The 24,329-nt window shown below is 39.4% G+C and overlaps 1 protein-coding gene across 1 annotated transcript in view; it reads left to right on the top strand.

Moving 5' to 3' along the window:
* LOC141794757 (protocadherin-15-like) overlaps positions 1-24,329 on the top strand; it is a 262,295-nt gene that overhangs the window by 211,374 nt on the left and 26,592 nt on the right. The window contains exons 26-29 of the mRNA XM_074675236.1: positions 9,197-9,306; positions 10,711-10,851; positions 17,807-17,934; positions 23,900-24,115. Of these exons, the coding sequence (XP_074531337.1) occupies positions 9,197-9,306; positions 10,711-10,851; positions 17,807-17,934; positions 23,900-24,115 (595 nt within the window). The remainder of the gene's footprint in view (positions 1-9,196; positions 9,307-10,710; positions 10,852-17,806; positions 17,935-23,899; positions 24,116-24,329) is intronic.

Below are 24,329 nucleotides of genomic sequence, written 5' to 3'. Positions count from 1 at the left end.
ACATTTACATGTATATTCATGAGCATTTGCACACAGTTTATGATGATGTTTGCTGGTGAGAAAATTACACTCAAAAGGCTTTTGTTTGCTGTTGTTTTTGGTCAGACCGTCATGCAGCTGCATCTACACATCTACCAGAAGACTACACGGCCTCGAAACACAATGGCCAAGATGATTCTGAATTTTACTGTATTTATTCCTTATTCAGGATTTTGCCAGAAGTGAAAACAAAAGCTACAAACACCCCAGAGTAGCCTTATACATATGTAAGTACTGATGTGCTGACATGTCCTGAATAACATATTAAGCGCACCTGTGTGGAGTTTTCAGTGTGTGTTCATTTTGGTGCCTGATGTGAATCAAGCTGTAGCTTGTCCGGCACATGCATATGTAGTCGCCTGGTTGAAAAATTCTTACATGCTGATTTTCGCAGTCACAATTGCTCACATTGAATGTCATCAATATATTATGTAAAGTGTAAAAAGGGCTTACTGAGGATTGTGCTACTAATGATCAGCCTTACAACCAGCACAGGTTGTCTTATGCCATTGGAGGAGGCAAGGTTGTATCCGTATATATTTCTGCCTCATCACTGGCAGAAAAACAGACTTACAATGAATCTCAAAAATAAATTAAATTAAATTAAATAAATTAACTCTTATTTGAATTATGAAATGTTCCAGCCAAACAGCAAATGTTATGCTCCTAACATAAACAGGAACTCCTCAGTCTCAAGATTTCAGCTCTCTGGAGGTCCTGCAATGTGCCGGACTGATCACACAGCCTGTGAAAGTTGATGTACGCGTCAACTTTCATAGTGTTTATTACACTGGCGTCAGTGTAATATGGTCTAGCGGTTAGGTCCTGCACCCCATGAGGCCCACATGTCACTCTTTTCTCTTACCCTTTTTCTTTTTCCTGCTCCATCCAATGTCCTGTCTTCCCTGAATAGAGGCATAAAAAAGCCCTAACAAAACAAATACATTTAAATATTATAGGTTTCATGGCTATGTCTTCAATTTTCTATGTACTATATTTTGACCTAAAGAAACAACAGAGCAGAGGCACGTGTTTTCTGACCTTAACTCTATGGGGGCTCAAAAAAGGCTGTCTTAAGTTTATTATCATCATTACTCTTCTGAAGGAAACTTGATTTGTAGCTGCCATCAAAAACTGAAGAAGTACTTTAGTACATGATGTAAAGAAAATCCCAACTTCCCAAAGAAGATAAAGACACTTCTGCTACAGTGAACCAGAGCAGTTAGGCAGAAGTTCAGTTAACTACATCAGTGAGACATATTAAGTGTTAGGCAGTGTCAAGGTGAAATAAATATTGAATATTTACTGAGCCCAAATGAAAAAATAATGCAATTAATAATCACAGTACACAGTCTGAAAACTATAACATCTAAAAAATTTCAAAAGGAATAAAATCAACATGCACAAAACCCCAGTGTTTGCAAAAAAGAAAAAATGGAGCTAAACAGAGACCACTAATGTGTGTGGTATCTTTTTTATAACATGTTTATTAATAGAGAGACATTTTAACAGGGGACCTAATGGGGTTTCTTTTGTTTTAGAGCCATCCTCACAGAGCTGTTCCTTTTAGACATTGGCTTCATTTTTTTAACAACAAAGGCTGCCACTTGGTGTGCATAAAGCCCTGCAGTCTTAGAGAGAAATTCTCTTCTGCTAATTAGGAACAGCAAGCCTAAGCTTCAAACTCATGAAGACATGACATTCATCAATTTCAGAACACAGGTAAAAAAAAAAACACTGACTTTTCAAGGGAATTTACTTAAGTACAACTCTGACAAAGAACTTAGGAAGATATTGGGCAGATAAAGTTCACAGACTCCAGCCTAAAGACTGAAACCAACAGAGGTCACTCCCTGTGTCTCCAGGTAAATCCACTGTCCCATATTCACTCTGTGATGCAATGCATGAAAAGAAAGGGAAAGCAGGCTCGAAAAAGAGAGTCTACGAGGTAACAGCAGCCCCTGTGGCACACGACGAAGGTTTATACGCCTCTGCCTTGTCTCGTATGCATCACTCTGCCATTGGCCCTGAGGCGGAGTGCTCGCTGACACCTGTGTGCCGCCCGCGCTTCTCAGTGGCGCTCCGCTCCCCCTCTCTTATGTTGACACCAGGACTCTCTGCTGCTGCCTGTAGACATGTCAGCATCTTCCCCTTTCCTCTTTATCTCTCTGTCTCTCTCTCCCTCTCTCTGGATGAGATTTTTCCTCATCTGAATATGAAAGGAATGAAAAGTGGCTTTGGCTCAGCTGAGTGGTACATGGTATTGCATTATGCATAATTAACTCTTTGAATTCACCCACCACTTGACTCTAAATACAAAAGTTACACACCATCCTTGTCATATTTACATCTCTGTACCCTGATCAATGGATATATTATAGGGTGTCTGTATAGATCATGCATCTGCTTTGACATTTTTCACGTCTACAGCACGTTTCTGTCTGTTTGTCCTCCAGTCTGCCCTTTTATTAGTCCGTCTACCTATCAGTAACCTTTCTGTCATCTTTCCTGCCACATGTGGACAGTAATACTAATCTGCACACTACAGTCACCTTCACACCCCATATGGCATTTCTCAGCAGCTTACAACCCTCAGGCAGCGCCACTTTGTAGGGGACTGATATCATGTCAGCGCTGCCTCTTCCTGGCTAAAAGAAAAAAAAAAAGCACCAAGAGGGCCCAGTGCGAGCTTCACTCACACTTTGATACACATTTCACACTCAAAGACAAACCAAAGGGAAGCCTGTGACCGGGTGAGCTGAGGTTAGCCAGTCCTGTTTCATACCAGCGATTTACCAAAGCTTAAAACACCAAAACACTCCAGGAAATGTGAAAATGGAGCTTTGAAATATTTGGAAATATGCCAAGGATCTACGCAGCAAACGATTTAGCCTCAAACAAAGAGAACAAACACAGTGATCCTTAAGGGCCATGCATAAATTACCTTAGAGATGTTACAACACTGTGTTCAAAGTTTGCATTTAGGTTCCAAGTACATTTACAGATGTTCCAAAAGAGACGCTTTCAGAAAGTCTGCTTTTTTTCACTTGAGAAAAACTCTTTTGGGATTTGATTTATAGTCTTTTCATCTTAATGCAACATGTAAACTGAACATGTGCAACAAAAAAAGCCCCATACTCCTCCCAGTGTAGAGTCCTTGGTAGTGCACAGCTTAAAACCCCCCTCATGCCAATCAATCAAGCAACTTTTATTCATAGCACCAAATCACAACAAATGTCCAGATGCCTTTCAAAAACATACATCCTAAATGTGGTACTATAAACAGAGACCTAACATCAAGACAAGATAAGGATCCTGATCCCATCTTAACCCACCGTGAGTAGAAGCCTTTGAAGCATTCAGCAAGCTACATTGGTAAGGACAAACTTCCTTTAACAGCAGAAACTTTGAGACTCATGTTAGACACCTATCTACTGAGACTGTGTTGAGCTCAGAGAGTAGGGATAATGGGAGACAGACAATTGGACTCGAGTCATAGAGACTCGACTTGAATTGGATTCGAGTTGCAAATTTGATGACCTGCAGACTCGACTTGACTTGAGACAAGCTTAGTCAGCCGACTCGTAGCTGACTACTATCGGTTCACACTTTACTATTGGTTCACACTTTTATTGACTAATTAATTGATTGACTGGAGACAGGTGTGTAGCGAGATCACAAGCTTGCAAGCAACCAATGGGCACACACAACACAGTGCGGTTGTTAGCTAATAATGGTGACTGCCCCCAAGCCTGTAGTTGGTTCTGCTGCTCCAAAAGTAGTGCAGTTTGAGTTTAAAAATGTTCACTCAAATGGAAAAGGAGGAATGCGCAACACAAGATATGCAACACTAAAATAAACGAACAAGAGGGAACAACATCTAACTTTATCCGCTATATAAAGGCTGCACATGAAGCCAAGGAAGTGAAACCAAGCTAACACCATTAGAAGTGTGTGCACATGTGCGTGTGTGTGTGTTGGTGATAAGTCTGTGGATTGAGTTTTGAACATTGTTGCTAATAACAAGTCAAACAGTTTCACTCACAACTGCCTCGATATGGGCTACTATAGCCCATGTGACTGCATAATTAATATCCATCCATGGTAGCAACCCCCTGTCTTCCAACACTTCATCACTTTTCATAACATACATCTAGTCGTGACTCATCAGCAAAGGAAACAACTCCCATGCAAAACCTTTATTCCCTCTCATTTGGCCTCCGATAAGTTTTTCCTCTAGCTATAGTTGCATTCAATCCACTCTGTTATTCTTTTGGGACGTGGATAAAGGACCCTATGCCAGCAAAACAAATGCACGTGACCAGGCACTATAGGCAGCTGAATTTGTGCCTGATGATACATGACATATTAAAATATAACCATACCTCTCCATTATAATAGTAGAATACATGGTTTAATCCATACAGAGTTGCAGACCAATCTGCATGGTATTTTTTTACAGTTACTTTTGGAAGACAAGGTTTCTCTTTTCAAGATATAAACCCGAGGTATAACAATTGACTTGACTCCACAACCTTTTGACTAGAGTCGACTTGTCTTGAAAATCTGTGTGACTCAACTTGCCTTGACTTGCCCACAACAGAAAAACTTGAGACTTGCTTGAGACTTTGACCAAATGACTTTCTACTCGCTTGAGACTCAGATCAGAGGGGCTCATAGAATTGTCTGATAGGAGATGCCGGAAAAGAGAGAAATGAACAGAGTTGGACAGAGACAGACACAAGTTCTGAAGTATTGAGATTGATAAAAAAAAAAAAAAAAACAATCTTATAAGTTAGCCAAACTTTTTATAAGTTTATTGAATCTTGCTTGTTTTTCAATCAAATAAAACAGGAGAAAAAATACCACAAGTTTAAGCCAAAGAATACAAAACTAGAACTCAAAAATTGCCTCTTTCCAACTGTATCGTGTACTTCAGTGGCTTGATGAACTGCATGTTGAAAACTGTCAAATGTAATCAACTCTACACCTTCTGTCTGTTAATCTACACAGTAGACATTGTATTTATGAAAAGTGTTAAAAAAAAATGTAAGCAAATCACACACCATTATGGCTCTTTGTTCCTCTTGGTGCATTGATATGACTCACAGTTGGGCTTTCTGGCAATGTTTAAGAGCTTGTTTACTGCCGCTATTGTGTACTTGCGTGAAGGCCACATTATAGTATTAGTCCCAGATACTGTGCAGGATAGTGCAGTTCTGTGCTCCTGGATGCCACTGTGATAGGTTATTCACTGAAAGCCCAAAAGCAGACCTTGAGGGAAATTGAACAGGAGTCATTTAGATTTTACCAAACAACATAGTTATCGTGTGTTAACATGTTATTTTCCCTCTGGAGCTCTGCAGTTCAGTCATTTCATCAACGTACACATCCGACAATAAAACCTCCCAGGATGGGATGCTACATCATCCTCTGTGTTGGTGAGTGGCTCATATTTTACAGAATAATGCTCAACTTGAGAAGTCCCTGGGGTTTGTTTGTCTCCAGAGATGGTAACTGTGGGCTTCAGGATGGATAGATGGATCTTTTTCACCACATGTCCTTCAAAACCGTACGGTTTACACCTTCGAATGGCTGTGAATCTTTGACCACACACTCTGTAGTAACTTCTATGCCTACCAACTGTCTGAAAAGTTATCGAGTGTGTCGTTATACTCCAGTAAGCCTGGAGACAGTGTCATTTATTGTCTCCACACCTGCGTACCCCTTCCACAAACACTCTTCTCTGTTTCTCTGGAATAAGTTCTTCCCACTCTACATCTTCACCCAGGGAAATTGGCTCTGGCTGCCTTGTGGAGCCACTCACAGCTGTAATCCTATAAGGGGGAGTTGCTTTATGAAATAACAATAAACCCAGAAGGGAAACTTGGTCTGACCGCATTTTGGTTCTCTGGATAATTTCATTATTCATGTAGTAAAATGTGAAGGAGCTGAGGGGTCAGCAAAGACTAGAGAGATGAAAGCCTTGAGAAATGTGTTATAAACAAAGACCGGAGGCGTCCAATCGCCTCCAGTCTGAGTTTAAAGCTCTGGCTGCTAAGATAGCTTCTGCTCCCAAAATACCCTTTTACACTGACACTGACTGTATAATAGAATCTGACTGATTGTGGTGTGAGTGTTACTCCCACAACGTTGTCACAGATGTTTTACTGCTGCTGTGAATCAAAGTCAAACTTTGAACACACACACACACACACACACACACACACACACACACACACACACACACACACACACACACACACACACACACACAGAATAAGTAACAACAGAGTCACAGTATCCCAGGAGGGTGTCACAGTGAGATGACATTATCAGCTTGAATCAGCCCTCACCGACACACAGCACAGACAGGGTTCTCTGCTATTTATTGCAGCTATAATTTCTGTGGAGAGTGGTGACAATCATATCTGCTGGATATGATTACCCACTTGTGTGCCTGATAGTCAAGCATAGTCATTAACTGTTACAAAATCTATCTTATCTGGGGAAAAACACTCACATTTGTTCACTGAACAATTTGTGCTGCTTTTACTATCACATCCTCTGTAAAGATATTAATTATTCATCTGATGATAAAACAGTCTGTTTGGCAGTAGATTTCTTGTGGGACGGTATTTGTTGCAAGGGTTTGTTTAATAAATGAACAAATAAAACTATGTTTTGAATTACAGTAATACGAGAAGAAAACATTTATTCTCTTTGTAAAGTGGAACAGCAAAGCATCCTTCACAACTGTATCAATACCCCGCTTTATCCTTCTCCACTATAAACTCCATAAATATCAATCTGCTTTAACATTAAATATTTTTTTGTCTGGTTTTATATGGCTGGCTGTTTAACCAGAGGACAGGACAGTAGATGGAGCAGAAAACAGGGCAAGTGACATGTGACATGGAGAAAAGAGGCCACAGGCTGTTTGCCAACCTCTAGAGGGCTACCAGTTTAACATTTTTGATCCACCTCCAGAAGAAAGCATTAAAGAGCATACTGGCTGTTTTCCAAACCGCCCACTACCCATCACTATGAATGTAGTGGTAGTTGGTACTGCTTACCACATACTACATACTGCATTAGGATGTGGTATGGCTGTTCTGTTGAGCCGTTTTTGTAGTATGCTAGCTTTGTTTTTGTTTCAGAAAGGGGAAGTTAAGCTGATAATAAAACTGCTTCCAAATAATCCATGTATGGTTTAAACAAAGTTATGTGGTTTATTTTGAATTCTATGATTTCTGTTGTAGTTAACAGTTACGTGTGAGAAGTGTTGTGCCAATTGCTTTAGAAATATAATCAGTTAAAGCAACTCTTACTTTCTCCAAGAAGTAATTTAATTAGTAAAGGAGTTAGTCCTTTGTAAATGCAACTATTTACCAGTGAAAATGATTACAGTGTTAGTGTTTTGAAAAACGTTCAAACATCTAAAAGATTTTTGAGCGAATTTTGCTCTGGGTCTTAATGTACCCTTCACATGTATGTTCTTGCCTTTTACATCATTGACGTTGAAGTAGTGCCTCTACTTCCATTCTGAAACTGCCGGTTTTAACTTTACAGACTGCTCCAGACTCACCACTGCTGCATCTAGTTCTCTTGTGTTGCTGTTTGCAGCACGTTGAAGTTTGTAAAAACAACAACCACCTACCTGAACTGTGGCTCTGATCGGTCTACCATGAAATTGTGCTCTACCTTTAGCCAATCATCGTTACTTATGTGTCTGTCACCTCTCCACCCTCTCACCAAAGTATAGCCAAAAAAAAACACTTTGTGTTTGCTTCTAGTTCTGTGCTAGACTGAGAGAGCCAAGTCGGATAACAGCTGTTAGATATCAGTGCATTGTCAAGAGCCACATTTCAATGTCAATAACGGTAACAGGGTTGTTGTTCAGGGTTATTGGTTATATTACCTGTTACTGGAAAGCAATAGTGGCGTAAGTAAATTCTTTACTTTTGACCCCAGCATTCCCAACACTGTCTTTGAGGTGGATATCTCCTCTGTTACGACTAGAACTGAAAAGCTTTACCACATTTTTTTTCATATAACTCCACCGTTATCTGAGGAACTGCCAAACTTTAGTGTTGTGTTCTTGTAGTTGTAATGCTAACTTGTCCCATCCGCCTCAAGGTTGGATGTGTTGTACATCTGCATACCTCAGTTGTAAAGAGTGGTTATTTGAGTTACTGTTGCCTTTCTATCAGCTCGAACCATTCTGGCCATTCTCCTCTGACCTCTGGCATCAACAAGGCATTTTCACCCACAGAACTGCCGCTCACTGGATGCTTTCTCCTTTCAGGGGCCATTCTCTGTAAACCCTAGAGATGGTTGTGCGTGAAAATCCCAGTAGATCAGCAGTTTCTGAAACACTGAGACCAGCCCGTCTGGTACCAACAACCATGCCACGTCCAAAGTCACTAAAATCACCTTTCTTCCCCATTCTGGTGCTTGGTCTGAACCGCGCACCAGCCACTGAAGTCCACCAGCCCACTCTACCCTTTAGCATCTGAAGTTTGTGACCATTGTAGGAGGAGGCTGCAAAGACTGACTCTGACTCTCTGGGACTCTGTTCACAACTTAGCTCTTTCTCTTTCTCTCCCTCTCTTTCTCTGACCCAAAAATACAACTCCAGGATTGCTAATACTGCTGCATCTGACCCCTGGACGGCCTTTCACTGCAGCTGTACTCAGTACAAAGTTATTATTGGACATTTGGGCAGATTTTGGCATCAGTACAAGCAGTTTCAGATTATTTATTTATGCATTGTACTTTTTCCTAAACTACATTGTACTCCCTTGGAGGAAAGTCTTTACTTATTCATTTACGAGGGAGGATGAAATAATGTGCACGGCTGGTATATGAAGACTTTGGTGTTGGTAAAACTGCACCACGGAACGAAAAGAAACATCAAAGCAACATTAGTATAATAATAACTTTAAAAAACAAGTGTGTAACTTTTAAAACTTTCATGTATAAATTGAAAGTATTTTGATAACTTAAGTCTCATTAAAAAGGCTATGTTAAAATTACATACTTAGTGCTACCATGAAATAAGAATATTTTGGAGGGGTGAAAATGTAAATACCAAAACCTTCTCCACCAAAACTCATCTGTCCTCTGATTTTCCTTTGTTTCTTTGTCTCTCCAGGTTTCCTCCAGTGAGTGAGCTGGCTCCTAATGGCACAGCAGTGGGGACCATTCTTGCAGCTGCTATCAACCAAACCATCTTCTATTCCATTGTGGCAGGAAATGAACTAGGTTTGTGCAGTAGATAACAAGATCATAAACCTTACACCATTATATGTCATCTATCAGCAGGTGTATATTTTTTTTCTCTACAGTACAATAGTCTTTCCCCAGTTCTCCTGTCAGACACATTTATCTGAATTATGATACAGGCTTTGTGTTTAAAGTTCAAAGCCTCCTCGTCCTTGTTTGATTTCTGCATTTAAACATTCAAGTGTCTTCTTCAACTTAATTCCATCTTCTTCTTGGAAAAAGCAGAAATCTACTGACTACATTTTTATTATGTTAGATAAATACGCAAGATAACAGGTGTTTCCACTGATGTTAGAATTTGACAAATACTTACAGAGAGGCTCCCATGTTAATATGGAAGTAGGGGGATGCACATCGCTGCAATATATGCTCTTATCTATCTTTTTTGTTGAAGCAAAGAGGCAGTTTTGACATACTTAGTTTGACTGCTTTTCACACATGTTGGAAAAGTATGAAAAGCATAATTACACCCCAGGAGAGGGAGAACGCTAGACAGGTGCAAAGTGAGATCAGATACTCAAGCCAAAAAATAGAAGACGAACCCATCAGCTGGAGAGGGAGAGAGCAGTGCCAGCCTGTAACCTCCTCCCACCATGCGCTTCATGCGCTCCTGCAGGGATTTTGTCTTTGTCATGCAGAAACAAGAGTCACTTTTTCCTTAGACGTTCCTGGAAATTGCAAGCTCAAGACCTAATAAGAGTTCTGCGAATCAACCTCTGCCCCCCCCCCCCCAGCAGTACTGTTCTCAAGGAAAGCAAAAGCGTTTTGAAGCATGACCTTTTTACAAAGCCACAGAGGAGTTAGGGTCTCTCCATTCCATTAAAAGAGGGGGGAAAAAATCAGCCGGCTGTTTTTCTGTGATATGCCCTTTTGTCAGTGTGCCAACTGAACAGTAAGTCAGCTGCAAAATAAGTTTTAACATCCATCACTTAGGCAGTCACTGCAAGGATTCTTGCTGTGTTTGAGCTATTTCCTTGCTGCTTCCCACTACTGACTTGTATTTTATGTGTTTTAGTAGCACATGTTCAGATGTAAAGAGCTAGATACTTAAGCTTTGAGCCTTTTGTCATACGTTTTTGGAAGCAGGTGAAAAAAGGTTCAAGTGAGCCCTCCACTTGAGAACCCACTGGCCATGAAGAATAAAGACCCATTCAGTGCATTCAAGTGTTTTACCTTCAAGAGTTGCTTTTTAACAAAGCAGAGACGAGTGGCACACGGAGAGCAAACAAAACCAAGTTACATAACTCTCATCAGAACACTTTGATGTTTGAAAAAGGGAGCTTAACTCTGTAGCTGGCCAATTCTTAAATTCACTGTCTCAACTATGTCCTCATTTGTCCCTTGTTCTGCGTCATATGATCTGATTTTCTTTTCCATCTTCAGGTCATTTTGAGGTGAACAACAAGACAGGCGTCATCTCTGTAGCTCAACCTCTGGATTATGAAAACGTGACTTCCTATGTGCTCCGGGTGCAGGCCGACTCCATGGTGATCGTCATGTCTAACCTGCGGGTGCCTTCAAAAAGTAAGAAAAAGACGCCAGTAGATGAAGCAAATGTGGTGGATGTGGAGGTTGAGTTGTGCTGCAGGAATTCAGAGAAGAAATGTCGTTTCATTTGATTCCAGGTGTTGCATTTATATTTAATCATAATCCCTCACTGTGACGGATTAAGATTAAATACAGTTGCAAATCCATTGCAGCCTATTTTTATCCTTTACATTTATTCTCACATTTACTGCAATTATGTTGATGTGTTGGAATAAATGTCTGTAAGTGTATTTAGGTTTCACCATGTTTAATTCTGCCTGAAGAGTTTGATGCTGAAGAAGAAACGCAGCAGTACATGATGACCCTGTTATATTATAGTGTGATTAAACACATCTAAAATTTTTATGTGCTATAGACTCCTTTAGTCTTCAGATATGGACAGAAACAAGAAAAATATTTTGCCTCAGTGTATATATATCTGCACTTTGATGCTTCACGCACTGTGGTCTTTTTTCACTGTACTGATCCATCCGTGTAATTGGTGGCAGGTTTGCTGCAGCCAGTGATTGGTTATTCAGTTTCACACCCCATTCAACAGCAAACGGATTTTAAATTGACCCAATACAAACTGTATTTGGAGCTTTATTTTGCCAGCTCAGCAGATGCTTTTGAAAAGCTGTGTTTTGATTTGTTTGACTTTGTTTGTTTTGTAGAGATTTCATGATTTAATCTTCACTGAACTGAAATGTCACATTACTTACTTAATTAGGTTCTTCTGATAATTTTACTCAGTGCCTTAAAGATGTGGAGACCTGCAAATAGTTGAGCATGAATAATAAATGCATCAACATGTTTATTTTTTTGTCTATCAGTCATAGATAAAGTTGAAAATAATCCTAAAATTTTCCCAACCCTATCTGCCAAGCTGCATAAAGCAGTCTTGCACCTCTGAAAATGTATAACTTCTGCACAGAGATGCACCGACAAATAGGAGCTCCTAGTGTCAGGAACTACAAAAATACTGGTATTTATATGATTTATCTCATGTGATAACCGTAATAATCATGACAATTATGTGATGAACAATTCCTGGCATGATATTGTGGCAATCCTCAGCAGAGACAAGGAATTGGCTACAAAATGTTTTAAACAGTGTAAACAATACCTTCTAATCTGGTTTAGTACTATGGTAGAAGTAGGTTTGCAATTTGGAAATGAACGCCAATGGACGCCGTGCAAACACATTTGTGCGAAAACCATAACTGAGAAAATGCATATGTTGCATCCAGGAAGAGTAATACACTTTCTGTTGGTATATACCTCAAACAACCCCATGCATAAAAATATAAACTTTCCCTCAAAAATGTTGTGCAAATTTGTCTTAAATGTACTTTTGCTAAAGACTCAAAGCAAAAATAACTCAAACTATATTAATGCTCTCAGACCTCTATAAAACAGAGAAGGTGACTTCACATTGATTTTAAGCATTTTTTTAATCAACAAAAGACAAAAAGCTCTCTGTTCCCCTTCCTGAGGTGTCAGCATCATTTAAGCAAACAAAATTAAACAATATGCCCACAAACAATTTCCACATTTTGATGTTGCACCCTGTTGTCCATCAGAAATGAAGTACTGAGAGTGAACTTTAGAAAGAAGTGCAAATCCTGCTGTCTCAGACCTGGCCAATTATCGAGTAAAGTGAACATGATTGTCGAAATATCTGTTTGAAAAAGAAAGTTGAATTGTCAGATGGACCACAGATGCAATTTGTTTGAAGCATACTGAGACTTTCAGACTCCTCTCTGATGGCCGAACTGCAGCTGGTATGTCATTAGGTTTGTTTATAGACAGTTTCCTGACAAAGGCTTTTTGTAAAGATGGGTGAAGTGCTCACAACAGGATGGGTTCATTCCTCACATTGGAACCGTTAGAGCAACAACTGAGTAATCAATGACCTGGTTGACCTACCACTTTCTAACACTCTCTGTTTCTCACCTACCATCGACAGCAGTTACATGTCCAAACAAACACCTATACTTCTGTATTTCACATTTCACTTAGATTAGTTGAATGAGAAGCAGAGGACTCAAATTTCCCTCACATCCAAAAGCATTGTGTAGACAAACCATTTATATTTTACCTGTATTTTAATTGTACTTATTATTTTAATATCACTATTATTTGTTTCTTTGGCTCTGGCTCAAATGTCAAGAGGGTTGTCCCCTAGTCAGAGAGTTGGAGGCTCCATCCCCTGCTTCTGCAGTTAAGATGTAGAAAGTGTCCTTGGGCAAGACAATGAACCCTCAATGAACCAAAGCTCCTGCAGGCATAGCCACGGGTGTGTTTGAGTGTGTGTATCTTTGAATGCAAATACATTTCAGGTGTGGTTGCACTTTGCTAGCCTCTTCTGCAGTCTGTGTGAGTTTGTGGTCTTTGACATGCAGTGTGATGCTCCTTGAGTGGTCAAAAGCTTACAAAATCCTGGCATAAGTGCAGTACATACTGTTGCTACTGTTTTCATATTAGCCAAGCACGACATATACTCAAAACCATGTCAGGTATTTCTTTATACTGAATTTCAGAGTTTGAACTCCACTGTGGCAGGGAAATTAGTTCGTAGGCAGGGAGAGTGTTATCTCCTGTAGATAGTTTTCTTCTGACGGAATGTTTTTTACTCAAGGCTGATTGTGTAGAAGTATTTGAAAGACGTACGGTTTATGATTGAGTCTGGACAGAGAAAGTCTACAACCTGGACTTTGCTCAGTGACAAAATGGCTGTGAAGAGAACTTTATATTAATGCTGACATGTGTTCATCATGTATAAGGTTCTTGGGCAGGAGCTGTTCATGGAGATTGCATGCAACAACTCCAACAACATGCTTCCCAGGCTGATTGGTCACTCTCAATTGCTTGCATGAGTGAATGGTTGTGTGTTCCTTCATGTTAGCCCTGTGATAGGCTGGCTACCTTTCCAGGGGGAACCTGCCTTTCTCCCAGTGACAGCTGGAATAGACTCTAACCCCTACGACCCCCAAAAATTGTTTTAGGGAGCTATAACAATCACGTTACCATGGGTAGATTAAGGGCAGGTAGCCTAGCAATCTAGGTTCATGTGAGGTTGGCCTCCAAGCGGGTCATCCTGGTTCAAGCTGTGGCCTTTTTCCTGCTTGCCATTCCCCACTCTATCCACTGTCCTCACCCATCCCACTAAAGACATAAATAACCCTAAAAATAACTTAAAAAGAAAGAACAAAAGTATTAAAAGAAGATACATTTCCCATCCATTGGCCACTAGAATGTTGCTCATGGGAAATGCAGTCTGCATCCCAGAAGTCACAACTTATTAAGGCCGAAGGAGTCAGCAGAATTAAAACAACATGAATGTTTCTCACAGTGACTATTAAGTTTTTTTAGATGATAGAATATTATTTTCATTACAGTTGTATTATTTATTATTAATAACAAACACACAAACAAACAAAAAACTCATAATATAATACACTGCTGAAAATATTTTCTCGGTGTTGTATAAAGGTTGCCTCTGAGACACAAGTCTACAAGTTCCTTTTTGGGACTTCTTTAATAAAACAAATTGAATACCACTTTAATAACTTTATGGTGGAGCTAGTAAATTTCCTTTCATGTTTTTGGAATTGGTTCGCTGTCCACTGTATTTAAAGGGATGGTTCAGTTTTTTTGAAGTGGGGTTGTATGAGCTCTATGTGACCACTAAGGACATTAGATACAGTAGAAAGTTGTCTCCTCTCCCTCAGTAAGACACAAACTGTAATCGATGGTGACAAGGAAATAGTTTCCGCGGACGTTTCCTCTGTATTCCTTTCAGCCGCCATCTGTAGCAGCTCCTCTTCTGTGTAGCTACTCCGGTTCATACAGGTATCCTTTTGGTTCCAAAGTGAATGGAACCGTATCGTAGCTGTCATGGTCACTCATTTTGAATTTCCAACGCTACCTCACAATCCTTAGAGTACTAACAAAAGAATTACGATACTTGATCAAACTTGCATGAGGCTACAACCGGCGTCTGAAGCATAGCTTGTTTACATTCCCTACAGCTGAAAGGAGGAGGGGGGACGGAGCGCACTAGCACTGCGCGGAAGGACACATGACCACTTAGTTAGGTCCGGATAAATGTTTATGTTTCCAAAGACTTAATGCTCTTAAAAAATATTTTATGTAGCGTACTCTTAAACTACTTTTTTTTTTTTTTACTTTTTTTAAATTACTTTTTGATTTGAGTTCCTGTAGGCAGAGAAAATAGCCTTTGAATTTGGTACCGTCTCTCCCTGTTAGCGCCTATTTCCTCGTCACCATCGATTACAGTTCGTGTCTTACTGAGGGAGAGGAGACAACTTTCTACTGTATCTAATGTCCTTAGTGGTCACATAGAGCTCATACAACCCCACTTCAAAAAAAATGAACTATCCCTTTAAGGTCAGTGTGTGTATGTGTGTGTGTGGATGCAATAAGCTTAGATTTTGATGAGTAGCTATTTGTATTGGATCTTTTGCAATCAGTGTACGACTGTGCGGATCTCAACATATTATGTAAAGATCCTTGAGTGGCTTCAAAATCATTACACAAATGTGCTCCATTTATCATTACTCTTGTATTAAAATGCAAATGCTCTCTCTCTATAACCCAGACTAATTCAGGGTTTTATTTTACATGTCATTCAAATGAAAATGCACTCTAAGATCCACTCAAAACTGCAATCTGCATTCTTCTTACGTTCCTCTCATATGTCTTTATGCTTTCACATGTGAGTAAGGACTGAGAGGAAAGTGAGAGGCGAGGTATTTATGTTTTATATGTTTGTGAGAATGGAATGCAGCCACTTTCTGCAAAGAGAAAGAAGAGACAGAAACCTCTATCCCAGCCTCTGGAGTCCTCCTCTCTCTGTAGTGCTCGCACTCTATGCTTTTTTTGCCTGTAATGTGATGTGCTGTGTTTTTGTTTGTTTCATTCCCCTGGTGCAACCTCAGCTCCAGTGCCACATGACTTTAGGCTTTTTTTGTGTGCCGCCAGAAGAAAAATGGTCCTTGACACTGCATATTTTTAAACCTAAACTACAGTGTTGGAAGTACTTTGTGTGCTACTTAATAATGCTTTACAATGCACACTGTGGATATACCGCTGAAGAATTAGGTGAATGAATGTTCAGAGTTGGTCGTGTGTGTTTTCTTTTTAAAGGGACAAGATGGATATTTTAAAAGCATCACAAAACAACAAGTTAACCATGAAATTAAGTTTTATAAGACATTTTTTTCTGCCTTTGTCTCTCACAGTTATTCCTCAAACCCCACTGAGAGCCTCACTGCTGTATTCTCAGATGCCCTTCAAATTATTATTCCCAATAATGTGCAAATGACTTGCCTGTTAAACTCTAAACCTGTTATTGATGGTGTTGTTTTTCACCAAGTTGTGGGAAAAACAAACTTGTGAACAATAAATGCTGCAAAATAGACCGCCTTAAAAAATAATGGCGCAGATTGAAAACCTTCATCATCATTTTTATTGTTTTACAGAGCCATATATCACTCATGGTGTGAGTGTGAGAGCTAATTGGTTGGTAAACAGAATGCAAAATAGCTGTGTTGTTTTCCTGTTCCACTTATGACAGGCTGTGAGAAAGGCATCACCGTAATTTAGAAGTTTTGAGTCAAAATATTCGCTTGAATTGCAACAAAATGAACCCACTAATTAATTACTCAAGTTTCAGCTTCAAAAAATATTCTTTAATGCATTGTTTTTGGAAAAGATTGAGTCAGGAGCTAGAAAACGTGTTTTTTTTCTGTAAACAGCATGCAGATAAACATTCCTTCAAAGATGTTGAAGCGAGCCGAGTTATCCTGACCTCACTTTGTCCACTTGAAGCCAAAATGAAATCAAGCAGTCAACTTTGCTACCCCTCTGACATAAACTTTTTCAGTCAATGAAAGGTGAATATGATGTCTCAATTTTCAAGATAAACAAGTCAAATTTCAAGGCTGGTTGAACCGTCCCTCCTTAGATAATTAAAAGAAATGTTTAAAAGAAACTTGATTTTGAGAAAGTGACTGCCAGCCAGCGGGTTCTTATTTGACAAACACTCTGTGAAGTTTTCTAATTTACTTCAAAAATATTCTGGTAAATTACTTCAAGCTTTCTTTTGAAGTTGCAGACCAGTTAAAGGCCCTGAAAAATTATTTTGACGTGACCATATTGCAATACGTGACTGACCCTGGTTCTTCTGAGATGTCTCCATTAAACAGCGAGCGGGTTCCATGATTGAACTTTCCAGGCTTGTGTGTCCCAATTTCTTGTCTGTTGGGTGATGAAACAAACCTGGGTTATTAGTTGCTTGAAGAGGTACATCCAAAAATTTTGAGCTGTGTTTCATGTTTTGAATTTAGTGATCTGGATCTAACAACTAACAACATCATCCTGGAGAAGCCATCAGGGCAACAGAAGGTACTGCAGTGAAAGAGGTCAGAAACTTGGATCATGGATTATGGAATAGCTCATCGAAGCAGGACATTAAAGTTAGGAAGGCTTAAGGGAGGAGGGTCTTGTATAGTGTATGTGGTACGGTTAGTGTATGAAAGTCCAAGCTTCATTTTTGTGACCCTGGAGTCTGCTCTCCTTCATGGATGTGAACACTGAACCCACCCTGGATGGATGCTGCATCAGGATGCTGCATGTGGTTCTGCACATCAACTCAAGTTCCAGCCAACCCATTGGTGCTGTGGGTGTCAAATCAACCATCAGCACATCTGGCACATTCTAACATGGTCATTCTCATTAGATTTGCTAATGCCACATTAAACTAGCCAGATGCATGGAGGATCAGGGTGACTGGAGCCTTCTCTGGAGGGCTTAGGTTGACTAGATAGTCAAAACGGAAAAAGTTGCATAATGTGTAAAATATGTTTCTAACTTTTTCTGTATTTAGAAAAAAAATATTGACCTTTTCTTATTTGTTTATTTTTAGCTAACACAGCTAAGGTGTTCATCGAGCTTGAGGATGAGAACGACCACCCTCCTGTCTTCACCAGAAAGCTCTACATAGGCGGCGTGACAGAGGACACCAAGATCTTCAGCTCCGTGCTCAAGATAGTGGTAAGTCATTACAAACTGTTCTCATTTTTCATGAGCATACATGAAAACTGTCCAATAACAGGCAGTCAGATTTTGCTCCCACTTCTCCAACACTTACCCTGCAGCTGCGGAGGGGGATCCATCTTATCTGCTCTCTGCTGCATGGTTTCATCTCCTTCTTTATCGCTTGCTACATCTCTTCTTCAATTTTGCTCCACCTGCTGTCCGCCTGTCCACAAGGAGGTGTGATCAGCTGTGTGGTGTAATCCTAGCATGTTCACAGAAGCATAGCTGGACATCCTGTCTGATTTTCAGGAGGCTCCGTGGAGGTTTCACTCTGTCACACTGTGGACACTGTATGCCTGTTCCCTGTGTGTGTGCGTGGGCTGCTGTTTGTGTGTACTGTGTCTTGTGTTCATGCAAAAAATCCTCAAGAACAAACCTTAAACGTCAATGCGTCAGCCTGCAGTTATGCATTTATGTGTGAATGCACTTTATCTCATGGAAAGCCATTTGTTCATTTGTCAAGTTGTCAGGATTATTGTGTTCTGCGTGGTTCGTCAGTCTGGTTGTTTTTCATAAGGTGGATTTCTCTAGTCCCTCTATTTCCTGCTTTCCAGCTACCCTGGTGGGGATAAGAGACAATCTGAGCTGGAGGAAATGTCACATTAATCTGAGTTACATTTGGTTATTGCGTTGAAAACACTGTGCTCTACGTGCTGCAACAGAAGGTGCATCCCAAAATCCTTTAAAAAGAAAGCTCTTTGCTCTGATTTTAAATTTTTAGGTTGCCATCAAACTGAACTACTTTGTTGAAAATGTTAGGTGGCCAAAAGGTGTAGCTCTTTTTGTGATCTACAAAGATATCAACCAGAAAATTCAGGAATATTTGCTGATAAATAGACTGTGAACACAGGTTTCACATTAGAAATATATTATAAAAAACCTGGTTTACATCACCTGTTTAACACCTTCACACTGTTAAGGATTATGTCCTTTCATCCATTTTTGGCCAAAATCAACACAAACCAAAACATGTTGATTCTGCTTCTTACAATTTTTTTTCAGATCCTTTGAAGGTGAAAGAAAACATATTCAAAAGGAATACCAACCAGATCAGATTTAACTGGGGCCTGGCAAATAACATGGGAGCTTTTAACAATATAATAGGCACCAGACTAATGCAGTCAAAAAAGTCATGGGTATAAAAAGCAGCAGGCAGGTTGGGGCGGGGAGATTCATAAAACGTATTTCCAGCTGAGCACAGATCTAAAAATCAGTCAAAGTCGTCAAAAGATACAGAGGAGTGAGCTGAAAGCCATTTCATAATGCTGTCGAGGAATTTATTGCAATACAAAAGTCAGAAGGCAACAGTACAGGGACAGTCAAGGATGGTATTTATTGATGTCCTCAAATAAAGCTTTGGCTTGCTTTCACTGCAGGAAATGAGCTTATCACTTATCTTTTTTGTGTCTTTAAAGAAGCTCATGCAGGACACAGAAAAAAATCTCAGACTTGGTAAGGCTATGTGACTCATCCTTTGCTGCATTACAACACTGGTGATGAGGTGAGCATATACCTCTAAGGCATTTGAAAAGAAGTGGACATTTATAAATGTAACACAGTAATAAAGTGAAGGAAACTAGAAATAGGAAAGCATTTTATGTGACTCCTCATCTTATCACTTGTTATGAATGTCCAAACACAAAGTGAATAAAGATATGAATGATATATCAGCTTTCCAAAAATAAGGCCAAAACTTAATCAGCTCCCCTGCTGGCTGGCTTTGTGACATGTTATGAAGCCCATCTTCTTTATGTTAGATTGACCAGATTAAAATGTTTTATACATTTATTTCATGCATGTTTCCTGTCTTTATAGTGCAAAAATGATGTTAAAAAAGGGCATGCGATGTCATGATTTACAACTCTGCAATGTTAGCCGATTAGCAGAGCAGAGAGGGAGAAGTGAAAGAAAATGTTAGAAAAGATTTTTCTTTTAAATCATTCAACTTTTCATTTCTATCATCATTTCTAGATCAAGACTCAGTAACAGGAGGTACTCAATCCAGGATTAAGGATAAGGTGGCCAAAAAAGCTGATCAGGACATCCCTGTGTCCAAATTTTAAACACCACAACTCAAAATGCGTGAAGACTGACCAGCATCAAAAGTGACATGCTGATCTTTTTTACACTAACATTTAATGACACAAACCGGGGCTAATGCTGTTCCTGACAGTGTCCAGTTAAGGCAGTTTTCTTTTATTTTATTTTAACAATGAGGCAACAAATGAATGGTTTAAGGAAACAGTAGCTTTATGTTCATGCTTTGCTTGAGGCAAACAAAAGTTACCTAAGGGTTACTTTACAACTTCGCAGTCTATTGAACAAGAAATGTGGACGCAAGGTCAAATACATTTCACAATTACTTTTTGTTAGTGAGATTAGTTGGGGTGGTGCATAATGAGGCCTGGCTCCCCATATTTCATATTACAGCTACTTTTCAATTGTGGCTTTGTTCCTCATAGAAATACCAAAGAGATTAGCGTAGCAGACCTGCCATTAAATTTAAGAGCTTTTGATAGCTTTCATTCTTCTAATAAAGCACAGAAAAAGAGAATAACCCCATTTCAATATTTTGACCTGTCATTGCTGCAAAGACACTGGAGTAACTAGATTTAACTGGGACCTGGCAAGAAACATGGGAGCTTTTTACAATAAAACAGACACCAGACTAATGGAGTCAAAAGGATTTTTAAGAAAAGACGTGGGCGTAAAAAGCAGCAGGCAGTTTGGGGCAGGGAGATTCATGAAAAGTACTTCCAGCTGAGCATAGATTTGAAAACCAGTCAAAGTTGTCAAAAGATACAGAGGAGTGAGCTGAAAGCCATCTCATTAAAAATAGATGAGGTACATAAAGTGCCTCCAGAAGACAGGTCATGGACTGATAGTGGACAATAGCACAACCCTAGAAGCAGTAAAAGTAATTGAAATGTATTTTCATTAAACGCTTTGTATTCTTGCTTTTACCTGGTGGTTATAAGATATACCAGGAATATGATTTATTAATGTCTTTTCTGGGTTGTCTCTTAACTGAATATATGTAGGAGTTGTATTTTAAGAAGCAGTTAAATATCAAAACCTTAGATTGACATTGTGGGCGTTTGTGTTGCGAAGAGAGACAAAGATTTTGTGTGAGTGGAAAGTGAAGGTTTTATCAAAGATGGGGAGTTTTTTTTGTGTTTGGATAAGAAATGTAGAGCTAAATCTTCTTTACTAAAAAGGAAATGATTCCCGGGTCATTTCTGATTGAATGTATGTTTATTGCTGCTGTTTTCATTTCAGTATATGTAAAAGCATATTTCTACTTTTGCTCCCAAGCTGAACCAACTGGTAAATCATTGATTCAACGCTGTGTAGTGGCTTCAACCAATGGAAACATTTCAGAATTCCCTTTTTGCTTTTCCTTGGTGTCGGAAAAGTGTTGAATTGTGGATCAAATGTTAAAGTTTCCCCAAAGAATATGACAAGTATTTGTCATATTCTTACCACCTCTGACATAATGCTGCTCCTCTTTCAATCAAAAATGTCTTTGTTACATCACGGCAACTGATGTCATTTCAACGTTAGATCATGATCTTGCCTTACTTGCTGCTAAGGTCTAATCTCAGTGAGTGTGAAAGTTAAATGAAACATTCCATTAAAGAGATAAAACCATGTTTTGTAAAAGAGAAGACTGATTAAGTGATCACATCCTGCCTCTCTTGACACTTATTCAACCCTGTGTTTTAATCAGTGTGTAATCTGTTTCATTGCTCTGCAAAATAACGTATAATTTCTGCCTTGTTCTAAACACTGAGAAAATCTTTTTGAGCATCAAGTAGGTACCAGATGCTTAATAATGCCTAATATTAAAGATTTTTGAAGACAAACCATCTGGATTCATATTTACCCTGTCCCTGTGTTGTGGCAGCTTGCAAACAAACATCGCTCAGTGACAGTTTAAAAGCTTTGTCCTACATAAATAATGCTTGTGCACTTATTTGGTGAATTTCTCTTTCCCTAGCTTGGATATCTCTCTTTGTTGATTTATGCAGCCCTTTTTGTGGGACTGTGCCCCCCTCCTTTCCCTCCATTCTGCCAATAGCTGGAGGAAAAAAAGAGATTGCTCCTATTTATCAGTGTCACTTTCTACAGACAGGCAGTCTCAAAATTGATGCCTGCATGTGAGCTCTGTGGACAAACAGATCTTGTGCTGAGGGCTTAAGAACTCAGTGGTTTTAAAAATGAAGAGGGTTTTTTAATGATGATGTGGGTTTAATTGTTAATACCTCTGCCACATCTTTTTTTCAGCAAATTGAATCAAGACTTGCCCAAAATCAATTAAAAAACTCAGAGCTAAGCTAGCATCTGATCAATTTCCCAGACCAAAGCCACAATAATCACTTTGATATCAGTGTATGACAACATCTGAACAAACTGACAAAGTTAGCTTGTTGTTATGTTGGCCTATGGACACGTTATAGCATCAGGCTGCCACTAGTGCGACATATAGCTGGCTACTGACAAAGGGTACAAACTTATGTTTGCTTGTTATCATGTTTCAAACAATAGAACTACATAACTGGACTGATACATACCTTACCTTGTCGCGTTGTATCCAGTAAAAGGTTGCCTTGAACAGAGAAAATTTGATAGAAAACAAACACATGTTTTTAAAAGACATGTCTTCATGGTAGTGTGCGTGACACCTGGGTTAAAGGTGGCAAGGCAGTCCGGTTAAAATAGATCCTCCTTAGAGCATCTTTAAAAGAAACAACTCTGAATGCTCAAGTGGCTAGATACCTGCCTCGTGTTTGGTGCAGTGAATGTTAGCTAGGTAGTTGTTGTATTAGCTTAAAAGCTCACTTTCTGTCTGACTGCTTTTACAATACTAGTCAACAAACTGAGGGTTTCCCTCAATAAATTTTCACTAGCTGCTGGTCACAAGAGCCTCAAACTGAGAAGAATGTTTTGGCCTATCTTGGGTTAATAAAGCTTTGTTCTAATGTTGGGTCAGGTGACTGGCCTTACACTGTAAAAAGTTTGTTGCCTTTCTTTTACTTTCACCTTTCGCACAGGGTAATAATTGGAAAGCAGCAAATGTACACACAGAAAATCCCATCCCACTTGTTATCCCCTAGCAGAGACTTTATTCTTCCCTGTCAGTTACTTTTCAGAGCACCTGCTTGGAAAAGAATTATGGGCAAATATTTCCAGCAGTGGGAGGACATCGTTTAAAGGCTCTGCTCTTTCACATCTTGTCTCAGTTTGCCATGATCAATGAATTGTTCATAAAATGTGCCAAACTGTCAGTGGGTCCAGCCCCGCCTGCAGTTGTAATTTTAAAATAACATTATAATAGTTATCCATCAGGGGTTTTTGACATCTTAAGACAGAATAACTTGACACAATAGCAACAAATCATAAATGTACCAAAAAGAAATGCCACCCCCAAGATATAAACAGCGAGCGTCCAGTTCTGTAACCTGACAGCTATGATGGTGGGTTGTTAGGAGTAAAATGAATTGTTTGGATTTTTCCTATGACAGCAGAATAATTGTGTTATAAAAAACTGAATGATTGATACTCCACAAAAGAAGTTTTGGGGGTAAATCAGCACTGAATTAAAGAAGAAAGAGCCCTGTCTGCAGTGTTTTCTTTTCTGGCTCATTTTACTGATGTTACTGCAGGTTTTCCCACCAGCTGTCCAAGACAAGATATTTCATAGAGTACCACATATAAGGAAGTGGGTCGAAGTGTAGAAACCACTGTATCTCCATCATGATCAAGACCTGACAAAGCTGTTTTGCATGCCACATTTTGAAATATGAAGCCCTTTGAGTCTCTTTTTTTTAAAGAACTTTCTCTCTTTTGTATTTAAAACTTAAAATCTGATATTATCCTGTCTAACTTTTTGTATGTGTATGCTCCATCTGTGTTATAGGCCACTGATAAGGACACCGGGAATTACAGTAAGATGGCTTACCGGCTGATTATCCCACCCACAGCAGAAGGCCAGGACAGCTTTGTCATCGAGACCTTCACAGGAATCATCAAGTCGGCCATGATGTTTCGAAACATGCGCAGGTCCTACTTCACGTTTCAGGTTATTGCCACTGATGATTATGGAAAAGGACTCAGCAGCAGTGCTGAAGTGGTGGTGAGTATTGTGGCTTTTATAGTGTTTACAGTACATGGTGTATACTGAGTATTTGTTGCATGAATGTTCTGTCTGTATACCCTCAACAAGTCCTCGACTTACAGCTCAGCTTGAATACTTGTAGCATATTATATATTGAATGTATGTTGAATGTAGCTTCCATAACATGATGTCCCTGCATGAAACTTATCTTTCTATTGTGAAATGGGTTTAC

This window comes from Halichoeres trimaculatus, unplaced genomic scaffold (genome assembly GCF_033239565.1).
Source record: "Halichoeres trimaculatus isolate MK-OKI-2021-1 unplaced genomic scaffold, fHalTri1.1 fHalTri1_scaffold_8, whole genome shotgun sequence".
Lineage (NCBI taxonomy): Eukaryota > Metazoa > Chordata > Actinopteri > Labriformes > Labridae > Halichoeres > Halichoeres trimaculatus.
The sequence above is the reverse complement of the archived record's forward strand: the minus strand, read 5'-3'. Positions and strand labels throughout refer to the sequence as shown.